This window comes from Ictalurus furcatus, chromosome 10 (genome assembly GCF_023375685.1).
Source record: "Ictalurus furcatus strain D&B chromosome 10, Billie_1.0, whole genome shotgun sequence".
NCBI classification, from domain to species: Eukaryota; Metazoa; Chordata; class Actinopteri; order Siluriformes; family Ictaluridae; genus Ictalurus; species Ictalurus furcatus.
The window spans coordinates 29,721,008-29,744,365 of record NC_071264.1 but is presented as its reverse complement, the minus strand read 5'-3'; the positions used below and the strand labels follow the sequence as shown (position 1 = coordinate 29,744,365).

Sequence of the window (23,358 nt, the reverse complement as noted above, 5' to 3'; positions counted from 1 at the left end):
GGGGCGTGTCAGCGTCCATGTTATGGGGGCGTGTCAGGGTCCATGGTATGGGGGCGTGTCAGTGCCCATGGTTTGGGGAACATACACATCTGTGAGGGCAGCATTAATGCAGAAAGATATGTACACATTGTGGAGCAACATACGCTGGCGAATGGAGAGTAGTAACAGTAAACAGATAGCCCTTCTTGGTATCTCGTATTTTTTCTGTTTTGCGTTTATTAAAGCAACACCTTCAGCATGAAGCAGTCATTAACAGTTAGTCCCCGAACTCCATAAACATATAAATATGGCCGTTTTGAGATGTTTATCAGCCTAAATGATGAAATCATGACTTCTCCATTACATCTCACGACGTTTACAGTCCTTCAGCACTTATAAACCGACCGCCGAACACGTTCTCACGTTCGAACTCGGAAATGATGCCATCACCGCTTTTCATTTTCACCTCCAGTCCTTGAAGAGCCGTGATAATATCTGGGCAATAAAGTAAATTAGCAGTAATATTAACGCAAACTCCCACGTCGCCGTCTCACAGCTTCATTAGCGTGGCGTCTCCTTCTCCTGCTCGTCTAATGTGCAAATTAGCAGTAAACACAGACACAAATCCTCTCCCTCACACCCGGACCTCAGCCCATAACGAGAAGCTCTTTAAATTAGAAAGCGTCCTGCCTTTCGCAGATGGTGCACGAGCAGACATTCAGCGAGAGACCCACGTGACTTTATAACCACGTTCACGTAGCTTATGGCTAATCTTTTTAATTGCTTGTTTATGGCACGGGGACGCGGTAATGTCGGACGGCTGGCTGTCGGATTTGTTCACGGGAATGATTTTGCACACGAGGAGGAGATTTAAGAGCGGGTTTGATTACTTTGGTCTCCAACGAACCAAAGAAGAACTCCGATTAAATGATATGAACACTGGAGGGGTTTTTAAAATTTTTTTTTTTTTTTATCTCTTTCAGCCATCCACAGATATGATTTAGAAGCTCTTACTGGTTTGCAGATGTTTTTCATCCTCTCCAGAGGTGAACTGAGACTTACAGGGTTGACTTTTTCGAGAAAGAACTAGCGAATACAAAACATTACAGAAGTAACGTCCACGCTAGCATCGGCACGAGGACATTAAAGGCTCACTCACACCACGCGAACATGCTAACGTGCTAACATGGCAGCGTAGCGCTCGTGAGAGCTTACTGTGAAGACAAAAGGACAGCGACTGCACCCGTGACCGTCCTCGTAAATCATCACGAGTCGGGTTTTGCGTTATACAGTGCGCTTGAAAGGGAAGTCACTTGCTAATGCTAACTTTGAAGGCTAGTTAAGCCAAAAGGTTGTGGAAAGGGTTCGGCGGGTTAAAGACACAAACGAGAGAACTTACTTTTCTTCTTCTTGTGATCTTCAAGAAATCTGGCTGATGCAACGTCCTGCTGTGGAATATTCCCTAAGGGTGAACGTGTTCAGGGTCGAGAGGATGTTATATAAACACGTTTCAGGCATGAGATGTAACGGATTCATACGTTAATAATATAAATATATATAAAAAATCATTTTTTAAAAAAATGAATAAAGAATTTGAATGACTCGAGTCAACTTCATGGTGCAGTGGAGTCACGGCGAACTCGGCTACGTGACAGTGCCGCTTATGAACTTTTTGTTTCAGACATGGAGCTCCACTCGTGTTTCGCATTTCTTTGAATTTTATTTCTCGCACAGATCTGTAGACGTAATATCAGCGGAGCACGGACGTCTCCTCCACGAGCAGCATCTCGAATCTCTGATATCTCATGGCCGGCTTTTATTCTCTCCGTCTGCGTCCTCTCTGCTCTCTCTGATCGCGTTCCATTAGCGTCCATTTGCAGAGCGCGGGTTAGCGGCGATTTCCTAATGAACTCAGAAACGCTGTGAAATTTCCACTTCTCCTTCGCCATAACGACCGGCGCTCTAATTATCGCTCTCTTGGCGGCGTTAAAATAAAGAAATAAAAAATCCGCCCACTTCTCTTCTCCCCTCATGCATTATATCGCTGAAGAGACCTGCGAGCGTTAAAGCAGGATCAACGTTTCGTTAATGCCTCAGCGCTCAGTTTCCCTCTTTCACACATCTGTGTGGGGAGATACGGGGGCTAATACTTTTAATGACAGACTGTAGTGAGCTAGTTTAACGTCAGCTGGTTTGTTAGTGAACTCCGTTGACAAACTGCTAGCGAGTCGCCCTTCGATGAACTGATGACTTGGCGGGATAACATTCGCGCTGTGTTTCAGTGGCGTAGCACGTGTTGGAACGGACCGTGTCGTTCAACCGTGCGACTAGTTGTAAACACAGGGTGCCAATACTTTTTAGCCACCAGCTGAACAGCGCTGCTGGTTTTTTTTTTTTTAGTCGCTCTGAACGCTGCGGTTTAGCTTCAAAACGTCCGAACGTATTTTTAAATGGCGTAAAAGCCCAACATCTGGAATAAAGCACAGCTCCAGCTGTGATGACATCATCAGTACGGGACGTCACGCAAGGGAACGTTAGAGCGACGGTTAATAATCCTGCTGTAGGAGAGTAAAATTGGGTAAATAGAGACCATACACACACACACACACACACACACACACACACACACACACACGCCCTCTACAGGTGAGGAGGAGTGGGCGTGGCTAAGCAAAGGAGAAGAAAAATCTGGAATAAATAATAATAATAATACAATAGTAAGAAATAAATGATTTCAAAAAAATTAATGTAATAAAATACACAAAATAAGTACAAAGTAAACAAATAAAATATAATAAAGTAAATAAAAGAGTGAATAATATATAAATACAATATAAATAAATAAAAAAATGATGCGAAACTAGAACCAAAACAAGGGGCGTGTTTTCAGTAAATGCTGCAGATGTTTCGATGTGTGCTGGATTTCTCCTCACTCTCCTTCTGCACTTTATCACCAAAACCACCTTCTTCTTCCTCTTCTTCTTCTTCTTCTTCTTCTTCTCCTCTGCACCTTTAATTTACTGTAACGATGAAATTATGAAGCAGTGAAAATATCTGGTCCTCGTCTGCGGCTCCAGATTCACCTCCTCCGAGCTGTGTAATTATCATCAACATCAAACATCATTTAGCACAGAGAGAGAGAGAGAGAGAGAGAGAGAGAGAGAGTGTGTGTGTGTGTGTGTGAAAGTGTGTGTGTGGCTTCCAGCTGCACAGTTGTGTAATTACAGGAGCTCTCAGGACTTTTGTTTTGTTGTGCTGGAGATAAAAGTCAGCGTGAATAACTGACGGTACGACTCATTAACTTCTGTCATGCTGTAACACAACGTGTGTGTGTGTGTGTGTGTGTGTGTGAACATCACTGTATCCAACATGGACAGGACATTAAACCCACACAACACAATCATGCTGGTGAAGTGAACCCGAATAGAAGCGGTTGCGGAGATGAATTACGATCTCCTTCAGCAGCACGAAGAGAAAACACACACACACACACACACACACACACACACACACACACAAACACACACACACGAACGCTGAACGCAGCAGTGACACGCGATGAACAGATAAAACACACCGTCTCAATATTTATAACCCTACTTTAAATATTAAAAATAGAGCGTGTTGACTCAACGGCACACGATCAGGTTACAGTAACGACCGACTTCCGTCACTTAAAGGGGCGGTCTGTAACTTCATTCATTTCACTATGGAGATCTTCGACCTCTTAACATTTACATTAAGTTCAAATATACTTTAAAAAAACAAACTGAAATCACAACGTTTCAAGTTAATGGATTTATTCCTTTTAAAAATGAGCTCCGCCCCCACCCACCCCTCCCCCACCCCAGCAGGAGCAGAGCTGGCCAGGGTTGTTTGTTTTGTTTGTTTGTTTCTTTCTTTCTTTATTATTTACACTAAACAGATGAGGTTAGTTCTGGAACAAGGTTGTGAGTGGTGCTCAGGTGGAGGCGAGTTTAAAATCTAAAAAATAAAGTTTAATCTAATCAATTTCCACAAACAAACTGAAAGCGTACGTGCAGGCGGTGTGTGTGGTGTGTGTGTGTGTGTGTGTGTGTGTGTGTGTGTGTGTGTCTGCGATGTACAGAACTGTTTCTGTTGGAAGGTATATAGCTAAGATTGCTAGAAGAGTGAAAGGGATTATGGGAAGTAAGGATTAAAGGGATTACAGACGCGCAACAGCATTTCGGCTCGTTTCAGGGATTTCTCACGGCGGCTGAAACCTGGCAACCCTGTGCCCATGAATCCGTTTCCTTAAACGGTGTGTGTGTGTGTGTGTGTGTGTTTGTGTAAATACTTTCAGTTTTATATATTATTAAGATTGAATTAGATTAATCATGAAAACAGAAATAAAACAGGAAACAGGATGATGTAAATACATAACGCAAGACAACGGAGCGAGGTTTCGTCGTCTCCGCTCATACACTGTACGAGTTCTCGTCAACATTAGTCCAGAGAGAGGTGTGTGTGTGTGTGTGTGTGTGTGTTTTCTGCAGTGACAAGGATAAAAAATAGAAAAAAAAAAATCATCGTGCATGTATTTTTGTCATTAAAAGTCTCCAGTTAAACGTCTTTGTGTAGAAATGAAGGTGGAAGTGTGTGGAAGTGTGCGGAGATTTTCAGAGGAAGGTGCGCGGGAGGTGCGCGTGAGGCGTGCGCCTCTGATGGCGTATGGATACCACAAAACCTGCAGGGAAGTGTAAAGTAACCGGAACTACTTTTTACCTTCGGAAAGTTGGGTAAAAGTTTGTAAGAACGGCTCCTGGAAGTTCACCTGGGTCTCGGCGTTCCCGTGCTGCACGGCTACAGGTTTCCAGCTCTGTGTTTTATAATAATAATAATAATAATAATAATAATAATATCATCGTTTAAACATTTTATACCCGAAGAAAAAAAAAAAGAAAAAGAAAAGGCCCAAGACGTGTAATCTAAGGCTGAAGAAGTTCCTGTTCTTTTCTCAGCACAGGGAAGGGAAACGAGTCTAAATCCTGCTCCCAGCACTTCATGATAATCGAATGATTATAGAGCGCGCGCGCGCGTGTGTGTGTGCGTGTGTGTGTGTGTGGGGAAAGTTTAAAGTCGGGATCTAAAAGGCAGCAGATTGTGATGAGAGTGGTGTATGATTCTCTGCAGAACTCTAGAGAATTCTCAGCACGTCCACGTGTCCTGCTGGGTCTGAAACGCTAACGCTGCTCGCTCATGTCCGCTTCACTAGAACAGCTCATTAACACACACACACACACACACACACACACACACACACACACACACACACACACACGAGACGTAGAGCAGGCGGAGGAAGCGGGCGGGCGAGTGAGCGTCCAGGACTGGCGCTGATGGAGCGTTTACTGCAGGTGTGTTAAAGCGGCGTGCCGCAGGAGTCCAGCGCTGAACAGCGTGCGGTGTTTAACACACCTGAGTCAGCGTGATGATCAGCGCATGGCCGAGTCAGCAATCACACACACACACACACACACACACACACACACACGTTCAGTGTGAGCCTCACAATGCTCACATGACTGTAGTAGTCTTCATACTGTATTTATTTATTTATTTATTTATTAAACATTCTACTCCTTAACGTTCTTCAGGCTCTTTATATTAATAACTTTATATTCTATTAATATTTAAAATGTGACAAATAGTTTAATAAATAATAACCCAGTATATAAAGTAAGGCAGTTACTCACAGTTGGGACGCGGAGTGAAGCGTAAATAAAAACAGAACGCAGTGATCGGTCGAGCTCGTAAACCCGTACGTTATTCACGACAGGACGCAGAAAACGCAGCAGGTGTTTCAACGGAGGAAATCTTCCGCTTTAAGGAAATAACACACGGTGATGTTGAATTCGATGGCTGCAACACGTCTCAAAAAAGTTGGGACAGGGACGAGGCTAAAAATGTGTTTGGTTTAAATACTTCAACACACACACACTTCAGTCATAATAAAAACACACACAGCCTGCGTTTATACACACTTAATATTTATAATGCTGAATACAAAAAACCAACGACTGTAATACAGAACAATTTACGTAAGAAAAAAATTATAAATATTTGTCAGAACGACGGATAAAAACGTCCCGCTGAAGAGGAAGAAGAGAATAAGTCAGAGTCTGTTTTGGTCCACGTTGGGGGGATGGGGGGGGGGGATTGGGGCTAGCTGATGTTGGTCCAGGACGCGAATATGGGTTTATTGCTTAAACATTAAAATCAGGACGGACTGGAGCTCGACGTCAGAGTCGTGACGCACCGAGCCGCCGTTAAAGAACTAAAACGCCAACCGGGGCAGAACACTGATCACCATCCTGCACGTGTGAAGGGAACGTCACCAGCAGGGGGCAGCAGACTGGATTTATCACTGAAGAAAAAAAAAACAAAAAACACGCACACAAGGGCGTGGAGCCAACCGAGTCCACACTGGATTACACCGAGCGGAAAAGCTGAAGCGCTGATCGAAAATGACACTACAGGGGGAAAGTTACGATTTATAATTAACGCAAAACCAGGAATATATGATTCATGATCTCAACAGCCAATCAGAGAGCTTGCTTTCTCTTCCATCGCCTACCAGCACTACTGAGGTCCAATCACTACCAAAGGCTCAGGACACGCCCCAAATCCAACGAAGAGCTAGGTGTGTCAGAACTCCAACACCAAAACAGAGCGTTTCAGTACCCATAATCCCCCACACACACATACACACACACAGCAAAGCAATCACCATGGAGATGGGCGTGAACCTGGAGAGAACGTTTACACAGCACACAGAACCGACGAGAACCGACGACGATGACACGACACCGCATTCGAGACGAAGAAATATAAAAGCCGGAGCGGAACACAGAAAAGTCGTATAGAAAGCTGATGACGCGTGGAGTGATGACGCTTTTACGCTGGGACAGTATGAACGCTATGGTACGGCGGATTGTGGGTGGAGCTAGAAACGGCGATTGCTGATTGGTCAGACAGCGTGTTCATTCGAGTCTGATCTAATCTAAGGATTATTCGTCTGACTGAGATTTATGTCTTCATATTAAACAATAAAACACAAATCAGACCCTGTTGTTTGTGTTCAGTGTTAAAACCAGGAAATGATGTCACCACCCCGCAAGCTCCACCTACTCGGACGGGTACCGTTACGCGATCTTAAACAGACACGGGGTACCTGTACGTGTACCGTAGCGTACCGTACTGCCCGGTGGAAAAGCACTGTCATCAGGGTCAGAGAGCAGGAAATGTGTTTGATGCTGAGGTCACTTCCTCCTCCAGTTCCTCTGCTGCTCTCTGTACAGGAACCGCAGAGGAACCGTTCATGTATCGTATCTGAGGGACACGGTTCCGCATCAGAACCTGCCACGTGTCCTGTATGAGCCAGACGGGTTAAAAGGTCACAGTTCGGATATTATGGGACGGCGTTCAAGGGATCTGTATCTGCAGCTCTTCCTCCTCGTCGTCGGGGTCGCTGGCCGGGCGCTCGGGGTCATCGGGGCAGAACCGCGACGAGGACGACGACGTTCTCATCTTCCCGAACAGGCCCGGGTTCTGCTGACGCCTCAGCCTATCAGAAAACGGCAATAAACAAATAAATAAATAAATCAACAAGAGGGGAAAACGTGTGATCTGGAATCTTCTTAAATGTAAAATGTCAGACTATGGAACGCTTGGATTAGTTCCTGGGAAGGTTCCTGTCGCTCTACAAGAGGAACATTAACAGGAATCGGTTCTGATGAATTGCTGGGTTTTAGTTGATCAGAACCTTTTTCAGGATTTCATAACTAAACTTTAACAATCATTTGAACTACAGCCCAGGAATTAAAATCAGACCCGGTTCCTCCAGCGGGAACCTAAAAGTTCCTGATTTCTAAAACAGGTTCCTGTCATGGAAATATGAACAGTTTTTTTTTTTTTTTTTTTTTTTTTGGAGTTCCTCTTTCTGAGTTGGTACTTTATTGTGGATCGGGAACGACCGTAGAGGAGACTCTTAAAAAAAAAAAAAAACATTTGTAAACGGTGTTTGAATCTGCAGCACGTTTCCACAACACGCCGGTTTGCTGTTTTAAGTGGAGAGACAAAAAAACACAACAACCTGCAGTGGGTTCTTTAGGTGGCGTGTGTCTATAAAAACAAGAAGAACAAGAAGAATAAAAAGGAGTGTGTGTGAAGTGGTGCTCTGTGCGTGTGCAGCAGGTCTGCAGCGACACTGACGTCAACGCCGTTTTCATGAAACGAAGCAGAACCCATAAGGAGACGTGTTAATGCCGGCTACCCGAGGTCCCATCCTCACCACGGCGAGTTCTCCGAGCCACTAAAAATAGATAAAAATATCTACGGGATGATTTATTAGAGCGAGAGTCAGGAGGACCGAGGTGTGTGTTTTGTGATGATTCCACTTTAATTTACATTTACAATGCAATCTGTCTTCGTGCAGTCGCTCTGAAATCTGTGCTTTAGTGGACAAAAATAAAACAGGAGGTAAAATACAGCATGCTGAATTCACTGAAAAACACACACACACACACACACACACACACACACTCCTCCGTGCCCAGAGTAGAATATAGATGCTGTGTCTCTGTACTACTTTGTGCAGACACGACATCCTAATCCTCCAGATACCTTTCAGCAAACAATACCTGCCTGCCGGATAAACCCGCCCACACACCGGATAAACCCGCCCACGCGACTGGATAGACATGCACCGGGTAAACCCGCCCACACACCGGATAAAACACTTGCTTTAAAGGGGTCGTGTACTGCATTAAAGAATTTTTTTATAATGTTCTCTGAGGTCCACTTATAATGTTAGCAAGATTTTTACATCAATAAACATCATAATTTAGAAGTAACAGACTATTTCCTATCCTGTTTTTGACCCGCTCTTTGAAACACTCTGTTTCGACAGACGTGCTGCGTTCAAGACGTGGAAGTAAACGCCCGCTTGTTTCGCTGACGTCCCACAACATTAAATGTAACTATAAACGGATAAACAGTATGACGTGTTCTTTAATAAATCCCTGGGGTGCAAGAGGAATAAAACACTCGGGGACAAGTTGTTAGAGGAAAATAATCATCTCCAGGGTGGTAACAGTAAGTCCGCTTCATCACACTGACTTTACCGTCAGGGAAAGAGACGTTAATCCCACCGTGACGCACGTCTTCAGGCAGCGATCTCTCAGATTCCCCGCATATTTTAGCATTTTAAAAATCTTTAAAGGTTTAATGCGTTATATTTTAGATTAATACAAGTTTGGTCCTTAGGGATCTGAAAAAGTCAGCTCTTGAATTCCATCTCTATCAAGTGACTCAATTCAACAATAAAAAAGTGGATCTGAAAGAGTCGACTCGTTTCAGTGAGTCAGATCATTTGACTTGACTCACCAATAAGATTCGACTCTTTATTTCAGTTCCCAAATGGCCAAACACTGATATTTAAATTTTACATTTATCACCCTACAAAACTGGCTTCTCTTCCGTCACCGTGAAAACCCCGACCAGAATCCTCTTCTGCCAGGCCACCCTCGGTTTCCATAACAACCATGGACACATGCTCCATCTGTCACGAGACTGGCTCCACCCTCTTCTGCATTGCCATGACTACATCGAACCCTGACCTACCAGCTCTCCTAATGTTCTCTCTCACACTCGTTTACATCGTATCCTTCTCTCTCTCTCTCGCTCTCACACTGTCTCTCTTCAGGGCTTTCTCACTCTTTCTCTCAGTCTCACTCTCCTTCTGTCTGCTTCTCTCGGTCCATCTTTCTCTCTGAATACACTGCTGATATTATTATTATTATTATTATTAAAACTACTACTACTAATAATAATATTTATTTTAGGTAATGTAAGGGTGCCAGCATTTAATATATATTTTATTTTATTAAGAGTGATAGTAGCTAACAAAATGCTAACGCTAAAGTATGTGTGTGTGTGTATTGAATCATCTGCCTGATGGGGGGGATTCAGACTTCAAGTCTCCCTGTTACTACGGTAACCAACGGCTAGGCAGCTCGGGGTTGGCTGCAGGGAAGCATGAGCCAGAATGCAGGGAGCTAGAATGTGATGTGTGTGTGTGTGTGTGTGTGTGTGTGTGTGTGTGTGTGTGTGTGTGTGTGTGTGTGTGCGCGTGTGTATGCGTGCGCAGTGAAAGGACTAAGCAGTGCACACTGCAAAAGCAGCCTGCCAGCTGTGGAGGAAAAAAGAAACCTAAGTCACTGATCAAAATGGAGAGCTACTGTGTGTGTGTGTGTGTGTGTGTGTGTGTGTGTGTGTGTGTGGGGGGGGGGGGGGTGTTTTACCTGGACTGTAGATGCTCCAGCTGAACTTGAAGGTTCTCGGATTGCTCCACTTGCTCATCCAGAGATCTCTGCAACTTCCTGCTCTGGTTACGAGCATCATCCAGCTGAAACACACACACACACACACACACACACACACACACACACACACACACACACTAAAGATCATCAAACGTGTAGACAAAGCAATGTTCACACAGAGTATCTCTTTAAGAAAATATCACCATGTGCCATGATGTCACCATGAAGTAGTGGGCGTGGCTTACTTGCTTATTTGATTGACAGTCTGGCTTTTATCTGATTTTAAGAGGGCTGATGAAGGGTAATGTCAGAAACCGTTAACCAAAGTAAAAGTAGACCAACGTGTCGATGAAACAAGTTTAAACTAAAAAAAATATTATCAAATCAAATCTGGACTTGTGATGAAGATCGGACGTAAATTACGGAGATTAACGCGCACGCCATTCAGGGCGGAGTTTTCCTTTAAACAGGACGCTAACCTCATCCTCGGCCTGACCCAGCTCCTTCTTCAGCTCCTCCACCCTCAGCCTCAACTTCTTCACCTCCGCTTCGTGCTGCTCCACTCGCCGGTTAGCGTGAGCTAGCTCCGCCGTCTTCTCCTGGTACTGCTTCTTCACCTTGGTGTGGACGTGACGCAAGTCTGATAGCTCCTGCAACACACACACACACACACACACACACACTCAAATAAAATAACACAACACGTTTAATAATAACAGAAGCTTCGGAATACAAATAAACTGAAATGAAACCCGACTGTAAACGGGACGCCGTCACCTGCAACTCAGAACCAGGTTATTTTTCCTGGTTTAATATTTGTGAAAAAAAAAAAAAAAAAGCGAGGTTCTACTTGGAACCCTTTCGGAAAGGGAAACACTTTTCAAGGCTCTATAAATTTTCCAAATACAAAGAATACAAATCGTTTCGTTTTTATTGCTACGTTTCAACGTTCCTGCAGAAAGTGTGCGTGATGGTTAGAGAGCGAACGCTGTGTGTGAAGGCATTTATGGCCGCTGTGGAAAGGCTTGCTTTTTGGTCTAATATAAAAAGAAAGAAATCTGAGATCTGAAACGATTAAGTGTGGCAAATATGCCAAAAAAACCCCCCGAAGAAATCAAGAAGGGGGCAAATACTTTTCCACAGCGCTGTACTTTTACACACACAAAAAAAGTCAGATGATGAGGTTTATTAATGCTTAAAAAAAAAAAAAGTCATTTTAATTCTTTATAACGATACACGCTAAAAAGGTTAGAACCCCAGGGTTCCGAGTAGAACCTTTTCAGAAACTCTTTCTGCCAGGAAAACACTCTGTTGTGCATAGAACCTTTTAAGGGTTCTCCCAGAAGAACAACTCAAGAACCCTGAAGAATTATATTTTCACTTTTTATTAAAGCGCACTTTTCAAATTTTGTTTGAAGATCTGAAACAGTTAAGCACAACGAACTTGCAAAAAAAAAAAAAGAAGAAGAAGAAAAAAGAGAAGAAATCAAGAAGGGGGCAAATACTTTTCCACAGCGCTGTACTTTTACACACAAAAAAAAAAGTCAGATGATGAGGTTTATTAATGCTTTAAAAAAAAAAAAAAAGTCATTTTAATTCTTTATAACGATACACGCTAAAAAGGTTAGAACCCCGGGGTTCCGAGTAGAACCTTTTCAGAAACTCTTTCTGCCAGGAAAACACTCTTTTGCGCACTTTTCAAATTTTGTTTGAAGATCTGAAACAGTTCAGCACAACGAACTTGCAAAAAAAAAAAAAAAAAGAAGAAGAAAAAAGAGAAGAAATCAAGAAGGGGGCAAATACTTTTCCACAGCACTATTAGAAAGGGTTCTGAAAGGGTAGAACCTTTTTTTTTTTTTTTTAGAGGTTATTTTTTTATATATATATTTTAAGAAAGTCAGATTTTCCTGTACAAGTTTAGGTGTTTATATTTTGACTTTTTAGTGTGGGGTTCTAGAGGAACAGAAGAACCCTTAATAGTTCTTAATTAGGGACCGCTTTAAAATCAGAACGATTAAAATTAGACTAAAAGCAAAAACAAAACAAAACGAACAGAATGAAACGCGTCTCCTCCGCAGACTGCGAATAATCCTCCCTCGGAAAGGTTTCGGCGTGGAGACGCGTCCCGCTGAGCTGATAGACGTGTTATTAATGAGAAGAACGCACACCCCTCTGACGGTGCACAAACAGCTGGATCACATTTGGGAGGAAGAACTGAAAATCGCTGAGATCTGATCTCGAGATCAAAACACGCAGCGTAAAGAACACCAGGTTCCTCACGGAGAACCTTCCAGAATCTCACGACTTTTCCTGTTTTAATAAAACGTCACTGAGAGACGAACTTCCTGCTCTGATCGTTCTTCATCTTCACACTCATCAGTCCAACCTGCTTCCAAAATCATCAGACTGAAACCGGACAGGAAGGAAACACGTCTCTCTTCACGCCAAAGCTACTAAAACTGAGAGAAGCGCGAGTCTTCATCATCATCATCATCGTCATCATCACTGAGCTTCAGTTCTGAATAAATGATGGTGTGAGCCGGTGTGGGTACGCCTCTATCCGCTCTGACAAAACAGCAAACAGGCTGACTCACCACACACTCAATGACTCACCCCACACACACACACACACACTGCAGATTCCACCACATCAGCAAGCATTATTTAAAAAAAGAATAAAATCACAAAAACAACAAAATGCTGCGAGACTCCGGGATTTCAACCAAAACTATTTACACACTGACAAAATTCAAGAGCAAGTAAAATACTGAAAAAAAAACACTGGAAAAAACCCCCCCCTCAACATTAAGAAAAACTTTTAAAAACCACTCTATATTTAAAAATATGAAGAAAACACTCCACATTAAAATACTACAAACCCCTCTGCATCCAAAACAACAAAACTCGATATTAAAAAGTACTGGAAAATACTCCACAATAAATAAATACTAAACAAAAAAATGGGCAAAAATACGACTCTACATTTACAAAACACTGCAAAATCATTCGTATTATAAATAAAATAGGAAAGAAAAAAAAACAAAAAAAAAAACACGCCACGTGATTTAAAAACACTGAAAAACACTCTACCTAAAACATCCTTCAGGAACACGGGGACCGGGAGCGAGGACGGCGCGGCGGCGCATCTTACGAGCGGGAGAATGGACAAAACGCTACCAGAGGGAGATGGGGGGAAAGGGGGCGGGGCTTACAGGCAGGGAGGTTAATACAGGAAAGTTCAGACCTGTCAATCATTCCTGACCAGCTGTTTAAGTATGGGGGGGAAAAGCAGACTGCCGTTTCAGCGCATGTTGAAAAGTGGAGCTCGTGAAAGTCGGCAGAGACGATACGGACTTTACATATTCATCTTTTGGTATTTTCCATTTCACCCTAACACCCCCCCCCCCCCATAACTAATTAAAACTAATTAAATACATAAAGCTTGTTAAATGAATACTGAGGTAGATCGAGAACACACATGGTGAACGCCCACACACTAAGCCCCGCCCCCTTTCCCTAATCTCAGTGGCGATGTTTTGGTACAGGAAACACACACGCTGATTAAACAGGTTCATGTTAAAACCATCCCGAGAGCTAAATTATTACATCATCGTATGAGGCTTCTTGATAGGTCCCCCCACACCCCACACCCCCCCCCCCCACACACACCCTGACGGCCTTTAACAGATGATGAAAGAAGAGAGATGAAAGTGGGGGAAGAAGCAAAATGGAGCTCAGTAACATCAGTAATTTAAGAAAATAATTAAAGCAGTAATTTCTATCATGATGTCCTGCATCAGCATAACAGCCAGCTGGGGAGAGATACCGACGTGTATTTACACACATACATACATACATACGTGTGTGTGTGTGTGTGTGTGTGTGTGTGTGTGTGTAAACGTCCCAGGCTGCAGTGTGTTATTGATTAGGCAAAGAGGACGTGTTCCAGTTGTGTTTTACTGAAAAGAGTAAAAGATAGGTCACTGTCTCTCTCTCTCTCTGTCTCACTCTGTCGTACGTACGTGTGTGTGTGTGTGTGTGTGTGTGTGTGTGTAGGTAAACAGTGTTTTGCAGAATCAGAGTGAGTGATTAACTCTAATCCCACAGGGAGACGGCAAAACAGTCTGATCGGAGCTCGTCTGGGACAAAACAGGTTCTTTACATTAAATCCGTTAATTAACAGTCTGGCACACAGAGAGAGAGAGAGAGAGAGAGGGTGTGTGTGTGTGTGTGATCGAGTGAGTGAATGAGTGCGCACAAACGCGTTGCAGTGCTACATTTAATAAAGACAGTTAGTTTATGAAGAGTAGAGCAGTTTTAATGGAATGTTTAGTTTGTTATTTAGTGAAATAAAAACAGAACTGACAAGCATTAAAAAAAAAAAAAAAGTGTGTGGGGGGAAGAAAAAGAAATATCTGTGTGGCATAAAAATGATCAATATGATCAAAAACATCGGGGAAAATTCATAACTAAACCTTAAGAATGAAAGGAGAAGGAGAAGAAAAAAAAGATTTCAAAGGAAACCAAGATGTCAAATGTGAATGTGGAGGTTTAATCAGCAGCATTTTCTACTTAAAAAAAGGTTTAAATATTAATTCTGGGATTGGATTTAAGTGTTGCGTGTGTGTGTGTTGTGTGTGTTGTGTGTGTGTGAGAGAGAGTGTAAAGTGCAGAGGGAGGGAGGGAGTGGTGATGAATAAAACACGCTCCAGTCTGGTGAATGATCCGTGATGAAGGAGAAACGAGGGATTAGTCATGAAGCTGGAACGGGTGAACGTCTTCTACACGGCGCCGCTGACGTAAACATACAGAGATGCACATGTACAGTGTTTACAAGATACTATAGGCTCCGGCAGGAAAACACACACACACACACACACACACACACACTTAATATTTCTGAGAGCCAGACACACAAGCTCTCACCACATTAAGGGAAGCCAGTCAACGACGTCTGTAGCCGTATGCGTATCTGACTTTAAAGTGGGCGTGGCCTAAACAGGAAGGCTCACCTCATAACTCCCGTCCCGTCCAGATCGACACTTGATTTCGTCTTTATTAATGATAGTAGGGCGTGTGGGCGTGTCCAGATCCGCATATTCATACATCCTGGTATTTTTAAATGAGGGTAAAGCCTACTCCAGGTAGTTTCTCGCACGTTAAAGATCGATTCGGTGATTAGATTTCAGTACATTTCGATATTTTCTTTTGAAATATTCTCACACTGTAACTGCGCCTGTAATACCGGGTGTAGGGTCCGATATTAACTCCGCGACCTTTAACCCTGAGCTCATCAGCGATGTTCCAACCCCAACTTTTATTTCCCTTCGTCCTGCTCACCTTTTCTTTTTCCCGTTATTACCTCAGATCAATTTCCCCCGAGTGAGCCGCTGTCCTGCGCGGCAGCGCCGTTCGTCTCTCCTCATTTTCAGCTCCTCAGCACATTTCACTCATATCCTCATTGTTCACACTTTATACGCTCACTTTCACTTCACCTCTGCTGTCCTTCCTCCTCCTCCTCCTCCTCACGCCGAGTCCACCGAGGATGGACTTCGCTCCCCGCCCCCCACCCCACCGCCCCACCACCCACCCCACCGCCCCCCGCCCTGCTGCGTCCACAAATATTTAAAAAATCCGGCACACTTCACTAAAAAAAACAAAAAACAAAATAAGAGCTGAGACGAGTCACAGGGTACATCACAGGATTAATGATGTATTTTTTTTTTAAATAAAGAAATAAAATATATATATATAAAATCCAAATCTATTTGGTCAATCATTACACTATAAAAAGAATAACCGCCACACATTTTCTGTGACACACACACACACACACACACACACACACACACACACACACGTGAGGCAGTAGATCAGCAGTAATGGCACGTCATGTGCGCAGGAGAATCATAAATAAAGCGAGCAGCCGCAGCAGGTGATAACGGACAGGTTTAGACGAGATGCCAGAATGGAACCTGCGCTAATGGGAGCTCTTTAGAGAGGTCAGGGATCAGGCGCTGGCACAGGGACTATCGTTTATATTTATTCCACGCGGCCGTGGTGACGGATGACTTGCTCCTTCATTCAGAAGCGAAGGAAAAAAGAAAAAAAAAACCCCCGCCCTGAACCGTTTACATAATATTCTTTATAATTAACACCTCGCGTGCGCGCCGCTGCATTTTCACTTCGGGTTAACGGTTTCCTACGTTACCCACAATGCCGTGCTGATAAGAGGTGCAGTAGGATTTCACCCTCGCTTCATCTCGACCTAAAGATAGCGATGCAGCGGCACTTTAGTGAGAGAGACAGGCAGGTAGGCAGACAGACAAAGAGAGAAAGACAGAGAGAGAGAGAGAAAGACAGAGAGAGAGAGAGAGAAAGACAGAGAGAGACACAGAGAGAGAGAAACACAGACAGAGAGAGAGAGAGAGAACGACAGACAGAGACACAGAGAGAGAGAGACAGACCAAGAAAGAGAGAAAGGCAGACAGAGAGAGAGACAGAATCTCAGAAGCAAAACAATCCATTTCACACTGACTTTATTCCAGATGGAGGGAGTGCACGCTACAGGAGCTCATTTACACACACACACACACACAGTTTAGTCTCAGATCCTGAGGTGTGTGTGTGTGAGCGCGCGTGTGTGTGTGTGTGTGTGTAAATGAGCTCTATGCGACTCTGAACAGATGAGCACGGATACAACCTCATTAATCACTCCGAATAGCTCCGCCCCTCCTGGGCGAACGAGGGGGCGGGGCAACATCTGTGTGGATGAGCTGGCATGTGGACAGATGTTGGAAGGATGCTGATGCACTATGAAAGATACAACAGCATGCAGACACACCCGCCACACAACTGCAAAAGTTAGCGCACCCCATGGAATCGGTGAAAAATGTACAAGTTTAAACACACGGTGAATAAATAGAGAAATAAATCGCTAAATGAACAGGTTTAAATAAAAAGGTGCAAAAGGGCGTGGCAGAGACGTGACGAGGGTTTCAGGGAAGTTAAGAGTTCCTAGCGCAGATACAGACTACACCCATGTTATGGTCATGTGACCTGCTAATGAATGTACTAACCACGCTGAAGTTGATTATTTTCCTCTAACAGCACATCCCCAAGTGTTTTATTCCTCCTACACCACAGCTACCTACCGATATTTTATTCATCAAAAGAACGACCCGTCGTACCACCGAGAACCTGCAAAGAAGCGCAAACTCCTCTGTCCTGAAGATGTCGGAAAACCTAAAGCTACAGCTTCACCTATGACACTGGAGACTCCTTCCATAAATTTCACATATGCGTCCCTGTGAACGAGCTGTTGCTATGGAAACAATAACGTATTAGAACGAGAGCATTAATATAAATTTGCACTACTGTCAGAGCTGCTGTTACCGAAAACTCAGCTCTCAACTAACTAATCCTTAAAGAACGCTAAGCTATTTTATCCAGTCAGAGCTATTTCTGGCCACACACACACACTCTTCTGGACATACTGGGTGGAAGAGCACAGTGACAAAGGATATCAAGCTGAGGAACAGAGTAAAAGTGCGTGTGTGTGTGTGTGTGAGAGCGAGAGAGAGAGAGAGGAGAAAACAGTGAGTCAGGGTCGAGACAGCACAACAGTTTCACTATCAATCACACTTTGTTCCTGCGCCAGGTCCTCCAGCCACGCCCGCGCCCTCATCGACCCGTTTCTCCCAGCAGTTCTAAAAGAACCTCATCAATCTCCCCGAGTTCCTGTCTGATGCCTCGGGATGGCCGCTAGTACACAAAACTGTGTGTGTGAGTGTGTGGTGCACCACACACACACACACACACACACAAGGAAGGACTGTGAGGTACAAAATCAGGTTTTTTTCCCTCCCCGATGAACGATTGTTGCATCGATTCATTTTAGTTGCAGCATCTATAAATAAATAAATAAATAAATAAAAAAAAAAGAAGATGCATCCATCGAAATCTTCACACTCCTACTACAGCCTTCCTGTCTGAGGCATCGGGACGGCAGCTGGTACAGTGGGCGAGTTTCTCTGAAGGGTGTGGGGCGGAGACTAGTCACCAAAAAAAACAAACAAACAAAAAAAATCGATCAATAAAATAAAGACTCCAAGGCGCTGATTTACTGCGACCTCAAAAACAATGTGCAAACGAGGCGCCGTTTGTTCTTGACGGCAGCGATGGGGAGCGAATACTTAAAAGGCTTGTTTAGGGGCGGGGCTTATAATCATTCATTTGCTTTCACATACAAGAATTCCTTCTGAACCGATCGCACGATTCCGTATGTCTCTTCTGTACACGCAGGTTTGCGAAACCGTGATTATTTTAAATCAACGGGTAAGAAAAGGAAAAGAAAAAAAAAAAGAAAAAAAAAGAAAAAAACCCCCACCACAATCCGATGGTAAGAAGATCAACTTATTACGAAATCTTTGTACAAAATGTACCTGGTCTCTTCTCGCACCCTCGTCTACACGATAAAAAAAAAAAAAAAACTATAAAAAACAAAAGAAAACAAAAAAGATCAAGTTGTTCTGCTCGTCTCATCGTCGAGAACAGGTTCTCAGTAAAATCTTTCCCGGAGGAAAAGTTTGCACGTTTTTACACACGCAAAAAACATCTTGAAAACGCAGTACGCATCTCCTTTACATTAAAAAAAAAAGGGCGTGGCTCTTTCACGTCTCGCAAAGTAAAAGGCAAGGGTGCCAATACTTTAACCTTCATAAAAGCTGCCAGAAAGTAGCACGTGAGCAAACATCAACGACTAGAATACATTACCGCGAGTAAAATATATATCGATATTAAATAAGAAACAGCGATATTAAACAATATAAAAGAATTAGGATTTTTGTTTTGCCAGAATGAAAAAGGGATTAAAAAGAGAGAAAGAGAGAGAGAGAGAGAGAGGAAGAGAGAGAGAGAGAGAGAAAGAGAGAGAGAGAGAGAGAGAGAGAGAGAGAGAGAGAGAGGAAGAGAGAGAGAGAGAGGAAGAGAGAGAGAGAGAGAGAGAGAGAAAGAGAGAGAGAGAGAGAGAGAGAGAGAAAGAGAGAGAGAGAGAGAGAGAGGAAGAGAGAGAGAGAGAGAGAGAGAGAAAGAGAGAGAGAGAGAGGAAGAGAGAGAGAGAGAGAGAGAGAGGAAGAGAGAGAGAGAGAGAGAGAGAGAGAGAGAGAGAGAGAGATTCGAAGCGGAATGATGCAGAACACGGGCGCTCCTTTAAACTTCCTGTCTAAATAATATAGGGATGTTCTGCGGCGCTGGACGTCACTGAAGATTTAAAAACGTCAGCGAGACGATAAACAAGACGACGCCGGGCTAACTTTCGGATCACCCGTCATCCGAATAAATTAAACAATGAATCTAATCACGTCTCATTCTTGTACTAATCCCCGTCTCTTCATGCCGTCTGGAGCGCGACTGGAGAGAGAGGAGCAGGTGAGTCGGAGACGAGCCGAGCGTGATGACCTGAGGACGACTACGAGCTCGCGTTATAAATCTCTGCCAGCACTAATGGGAGCTCATAAAAGATATCCAAGTGCTCAGGCTTCCACACACACACACACACACACACACACGCGCACACACACATCATGAAGATCTACTCCAACCCCAATCCAGCAACTGATCAGGTTCATCAGCAGCCTCAGCAGCGTCTGAGCGTTAGTCAGACACGACACTAAATCCTGAAGGCGGAGCCTCTGAGGTAGAACTACAATCCGTGGTGTACATTACAATCGTAATTAATAAAAACTAAATAATAATAATAATAAACACTAATAACTACAGAGACTGCTCCACATACATTACACTGACTTAAAGATAGCATGGGGTTTGGTTAATTGTTTTGGCGACACGTCTTGGTAATATATTCCACTATTATTATTATTAATATTATTATTATACACCACAGCGTGGAGGGATTCTCGAATCTGATTGGTCAGAAGGCAAGCATTATTTCTGAATAACGGCGCGGCTGTAACGTGAATGACGGGTTTATATTATTAACGCACTCTTTCTAATACGTGATCGTTACTATAGTAACAGATTCATTCACAGGGACGTGTACAGCGGACGTTCCACAGAGTCCAAGATTAATAATAATCGGATTCTTTTACAGCGTTGTTTAACCAAGTATAACGATTCTCCGTTGTAACAGTTACAGTGCTCTATACAGTTCCCCAGCACAGCCAGGAGTTTACCATCAATACACAGACATATGGACAGACAGACAGACATATGGACAGACAGACAGACATATGGACAGACAGACAGACATATGGACAGACAGACATATGGACAGAGACAGACATATGGACAGACAGACAGACATATGGATGGACGGACAGACAGAGAGACAGACAGACAGACAGACATGGATAGACAGACATGGATAGACAGACAGACATATGGACAGACAGAGACAGACATATGGACAGACAGACAGACATATGGACAGAGAGACAGACATATGGATGGACAGACAGACAGACAGACATATGGACAGAGAGACAGACATATGGACAGAGAGACAGACACATGGACAGAGAGACACATGGACAGACAGACAGAGGCTGGTAAGGGACAGTTTATCATGACTATAATGTAAGTGAGAACAGTAATTATTGGCAAATCTCTGTGGTATAAGTGGAAGAACACTCCACACTGTGCTGTTCACAACAATAACACACCTGTCTCTGCTTCGCGTCGCTCTGCACGTCGACGTGGATCATTTCCGTAAAACCGCACATTCTGTCATGTGTGACTCCTGATGTATTCCGACTTCCTCCGGCATGACGGAAATCTCTCAGATTTACATCAGTGATGTATTTCACTACGGCTCTGGACTGGACGTCATTTATCATCATTAATCTTCTTTAGCTGTGTTAATATTCACCATTTTCCTGCTAAACCGCAATATTTCATATATAAAAACTATTCGGCATCAGCTGAACGCTTGAAGGATGATGTGTTTTTGGAATTGCAGGTTTTCTTTTTCTACTTCTTCTTCTTATCGTTTCTTACTATTGTTATCATCATTATTATTATTATTATTATTATTATTACTACCACTACTATAAAAATCCCACATGGGAGTCTACAGCAACCCCAAGAATGCTTCGTACACTTTTTATGTAATTTGGCACAGTGCCACAGGACAGTAGTTTTAGCCGTCTTCACACCAATTCTGATGTACACCACATCACTCCAGCGCCACCATCAGGGCAAAGCTGAACATATGTTTGCAATAATAACTCCCCAGCACCACCTCGAAGAATTTACCGATTCTTTGGGTCATTCCTTCAACATATACCACGATGATCGTTTCCACCATATTGGATTTTCCTCCAAAAAAACAGTTAAAAAAATTATTTGTTGTTGATCACGGCTTCAGGAGACCAACCTGAACAAGCCTTGATTATTATTATTATTATTATTATTCATTATAAGTTTTGTTCATATTAAACTCTGTGGCGATGTTGCCAGACAGGAAGTGAGGCCATTTCTCAGCAACGCTTTTACTGTACTTTTATTTACCGACATCAGACTTGGCACAAATGTTTAGAGAAAGTCTCAATTCTAATAAACAAAGCTTCGAGTCCATTCGAGGCGATATCTCAGTAACGGCTTGACGTGTTTGCCTTTAAATTCAACGGATCTCTTTGGGAACACGTGCTGATGGTCCCGATGGCTCTTGGCCAAAAAAAGTGCTTTGCCCCGTAATCGCTGCTTGCAGCTATAGTGAATTATATAATAAACATAATGAATATAATGAATTATTTTACTCATTCCACAAAAGTTACATTTAAAAAAAAGTAAAAATCTCATTAATTAGATAATAAACAAACAAATTTGTTTGTTTTTTTTTTAACTTGGTTGTTATTTTCTTCTGCAACAGCAATCTACAACAGTTGACGAAAGTGAGTTCAGTCACGGCGTCTAATTAGGAAGTGACCGTGCGGTGACCGGTGCAGAGATAAATAACCGGAGCTCGCCGTACAGCTGAAGTGCTGGAGACACGTTTAAATGTGAGAATCCATGTTTTGGCCAAATCCCTCCATCTGTCTCTGTCTGTTTAGCGAAGCAGTGCTCTTACAGAGGGAAGAGGCAACGAGTGCCAAGGCGCTGAAACGAGTCGGGGACGTGGCAGGAGGAGGGACAGGACTCGAGGGTCAGGTGAAGATGCGGTCAATCACACAGCAACATTACAGCTACACTGTGGCGCACGGTAAACACGTCCGTGTGATTTTATTAAAGCAGTTTTATTAAATGCGCCTTTACACAAGCGCCTTTAAGTCCGGAGGGGTTTTATATTCATTCTGTAGCTATAGCTAGCCTGCGAGGATATTACACCAGCTTGGTGATATCAGTGAAACCATGGCAACCAGGCAGTAAACTAAAGACCGGACACGCCCGTGAGAGAGCAGCGCAGAACGATTAGAAGGGGGGGGGGGGGGGGCAATGGTGCGAGCTGTGGGTTTGTAAAAAGAGATGTTCGCTCCTCAGGATCATGAACGGGTCGAGCTGCTCACTCTAGAACGGTGGTCCCCTACCCTGTTCCTGGAGATCTACCTTCCTGAAGACTGAAGCTCCAACCCAACCATAATCATGCCCACCTGACCACCTAATCGTTCTGCCTTAAGAGGTTCTTCATCAGCTAAAACAGGTGCGTTAGATTTTGGACGGACCTGCAGGAAGGTAGATCTCAAGGAAGATAGTCGGTGACCACCGCTCTAGAACTTTTCGTGGAAAAAGGAGACCTTTGTTGTAGGGCTCTAGGTAGAACCTTTGAGTTACCGAAAAGACGTTTCCTGTCTCCAAACAAGGGTATACGGTAGGCGTTCCCACATTTGCATCGGCCCACATGCTACAGTGGATTTTAAGTAAACACAAATAAAATAATAACAGAGACTTTTACAGTTATAATTTTTATTAAACATTTTTAGAGAATTTTTAATATGCCGGATAATATTTGTTTTTGCTGAGATTATTTATTTTTTTATTTGAAGGTTAGAGGACAGCATGGATCGGACAGCGTGGA

General features: G+C 43.3%; 1 protein-coding gene across 1 annotated transcript in view; it reads right to left on the bottom strand.

Moving 5' to 3' along the window:
* Positions 1 to 5,973: 5,973 nt before the first annotated feature.
* The window catches only part of ccdc102a (coiled-coil domain containing 102A), a 38,955-nt gene continuing 21,570 nt past the window's right edge, over positions 5,974 to 23,358 (bottom strand). Inside the window, 3 exon segments of the mRNA XM_053634668.1 lie at positions 5,974 to 7,567; positions 10,305 to 10,408; positions 10,805 to 10,975. Of these exon segments, the coding sequence (XP_053490643.1) occupies positions 7,426 to 7,567; positions 10,305 to 10,408; positions 10,805 to 10,975 (417 nt within the window). The 3' untranslated portion in view covers positions 5,974 to 7,425.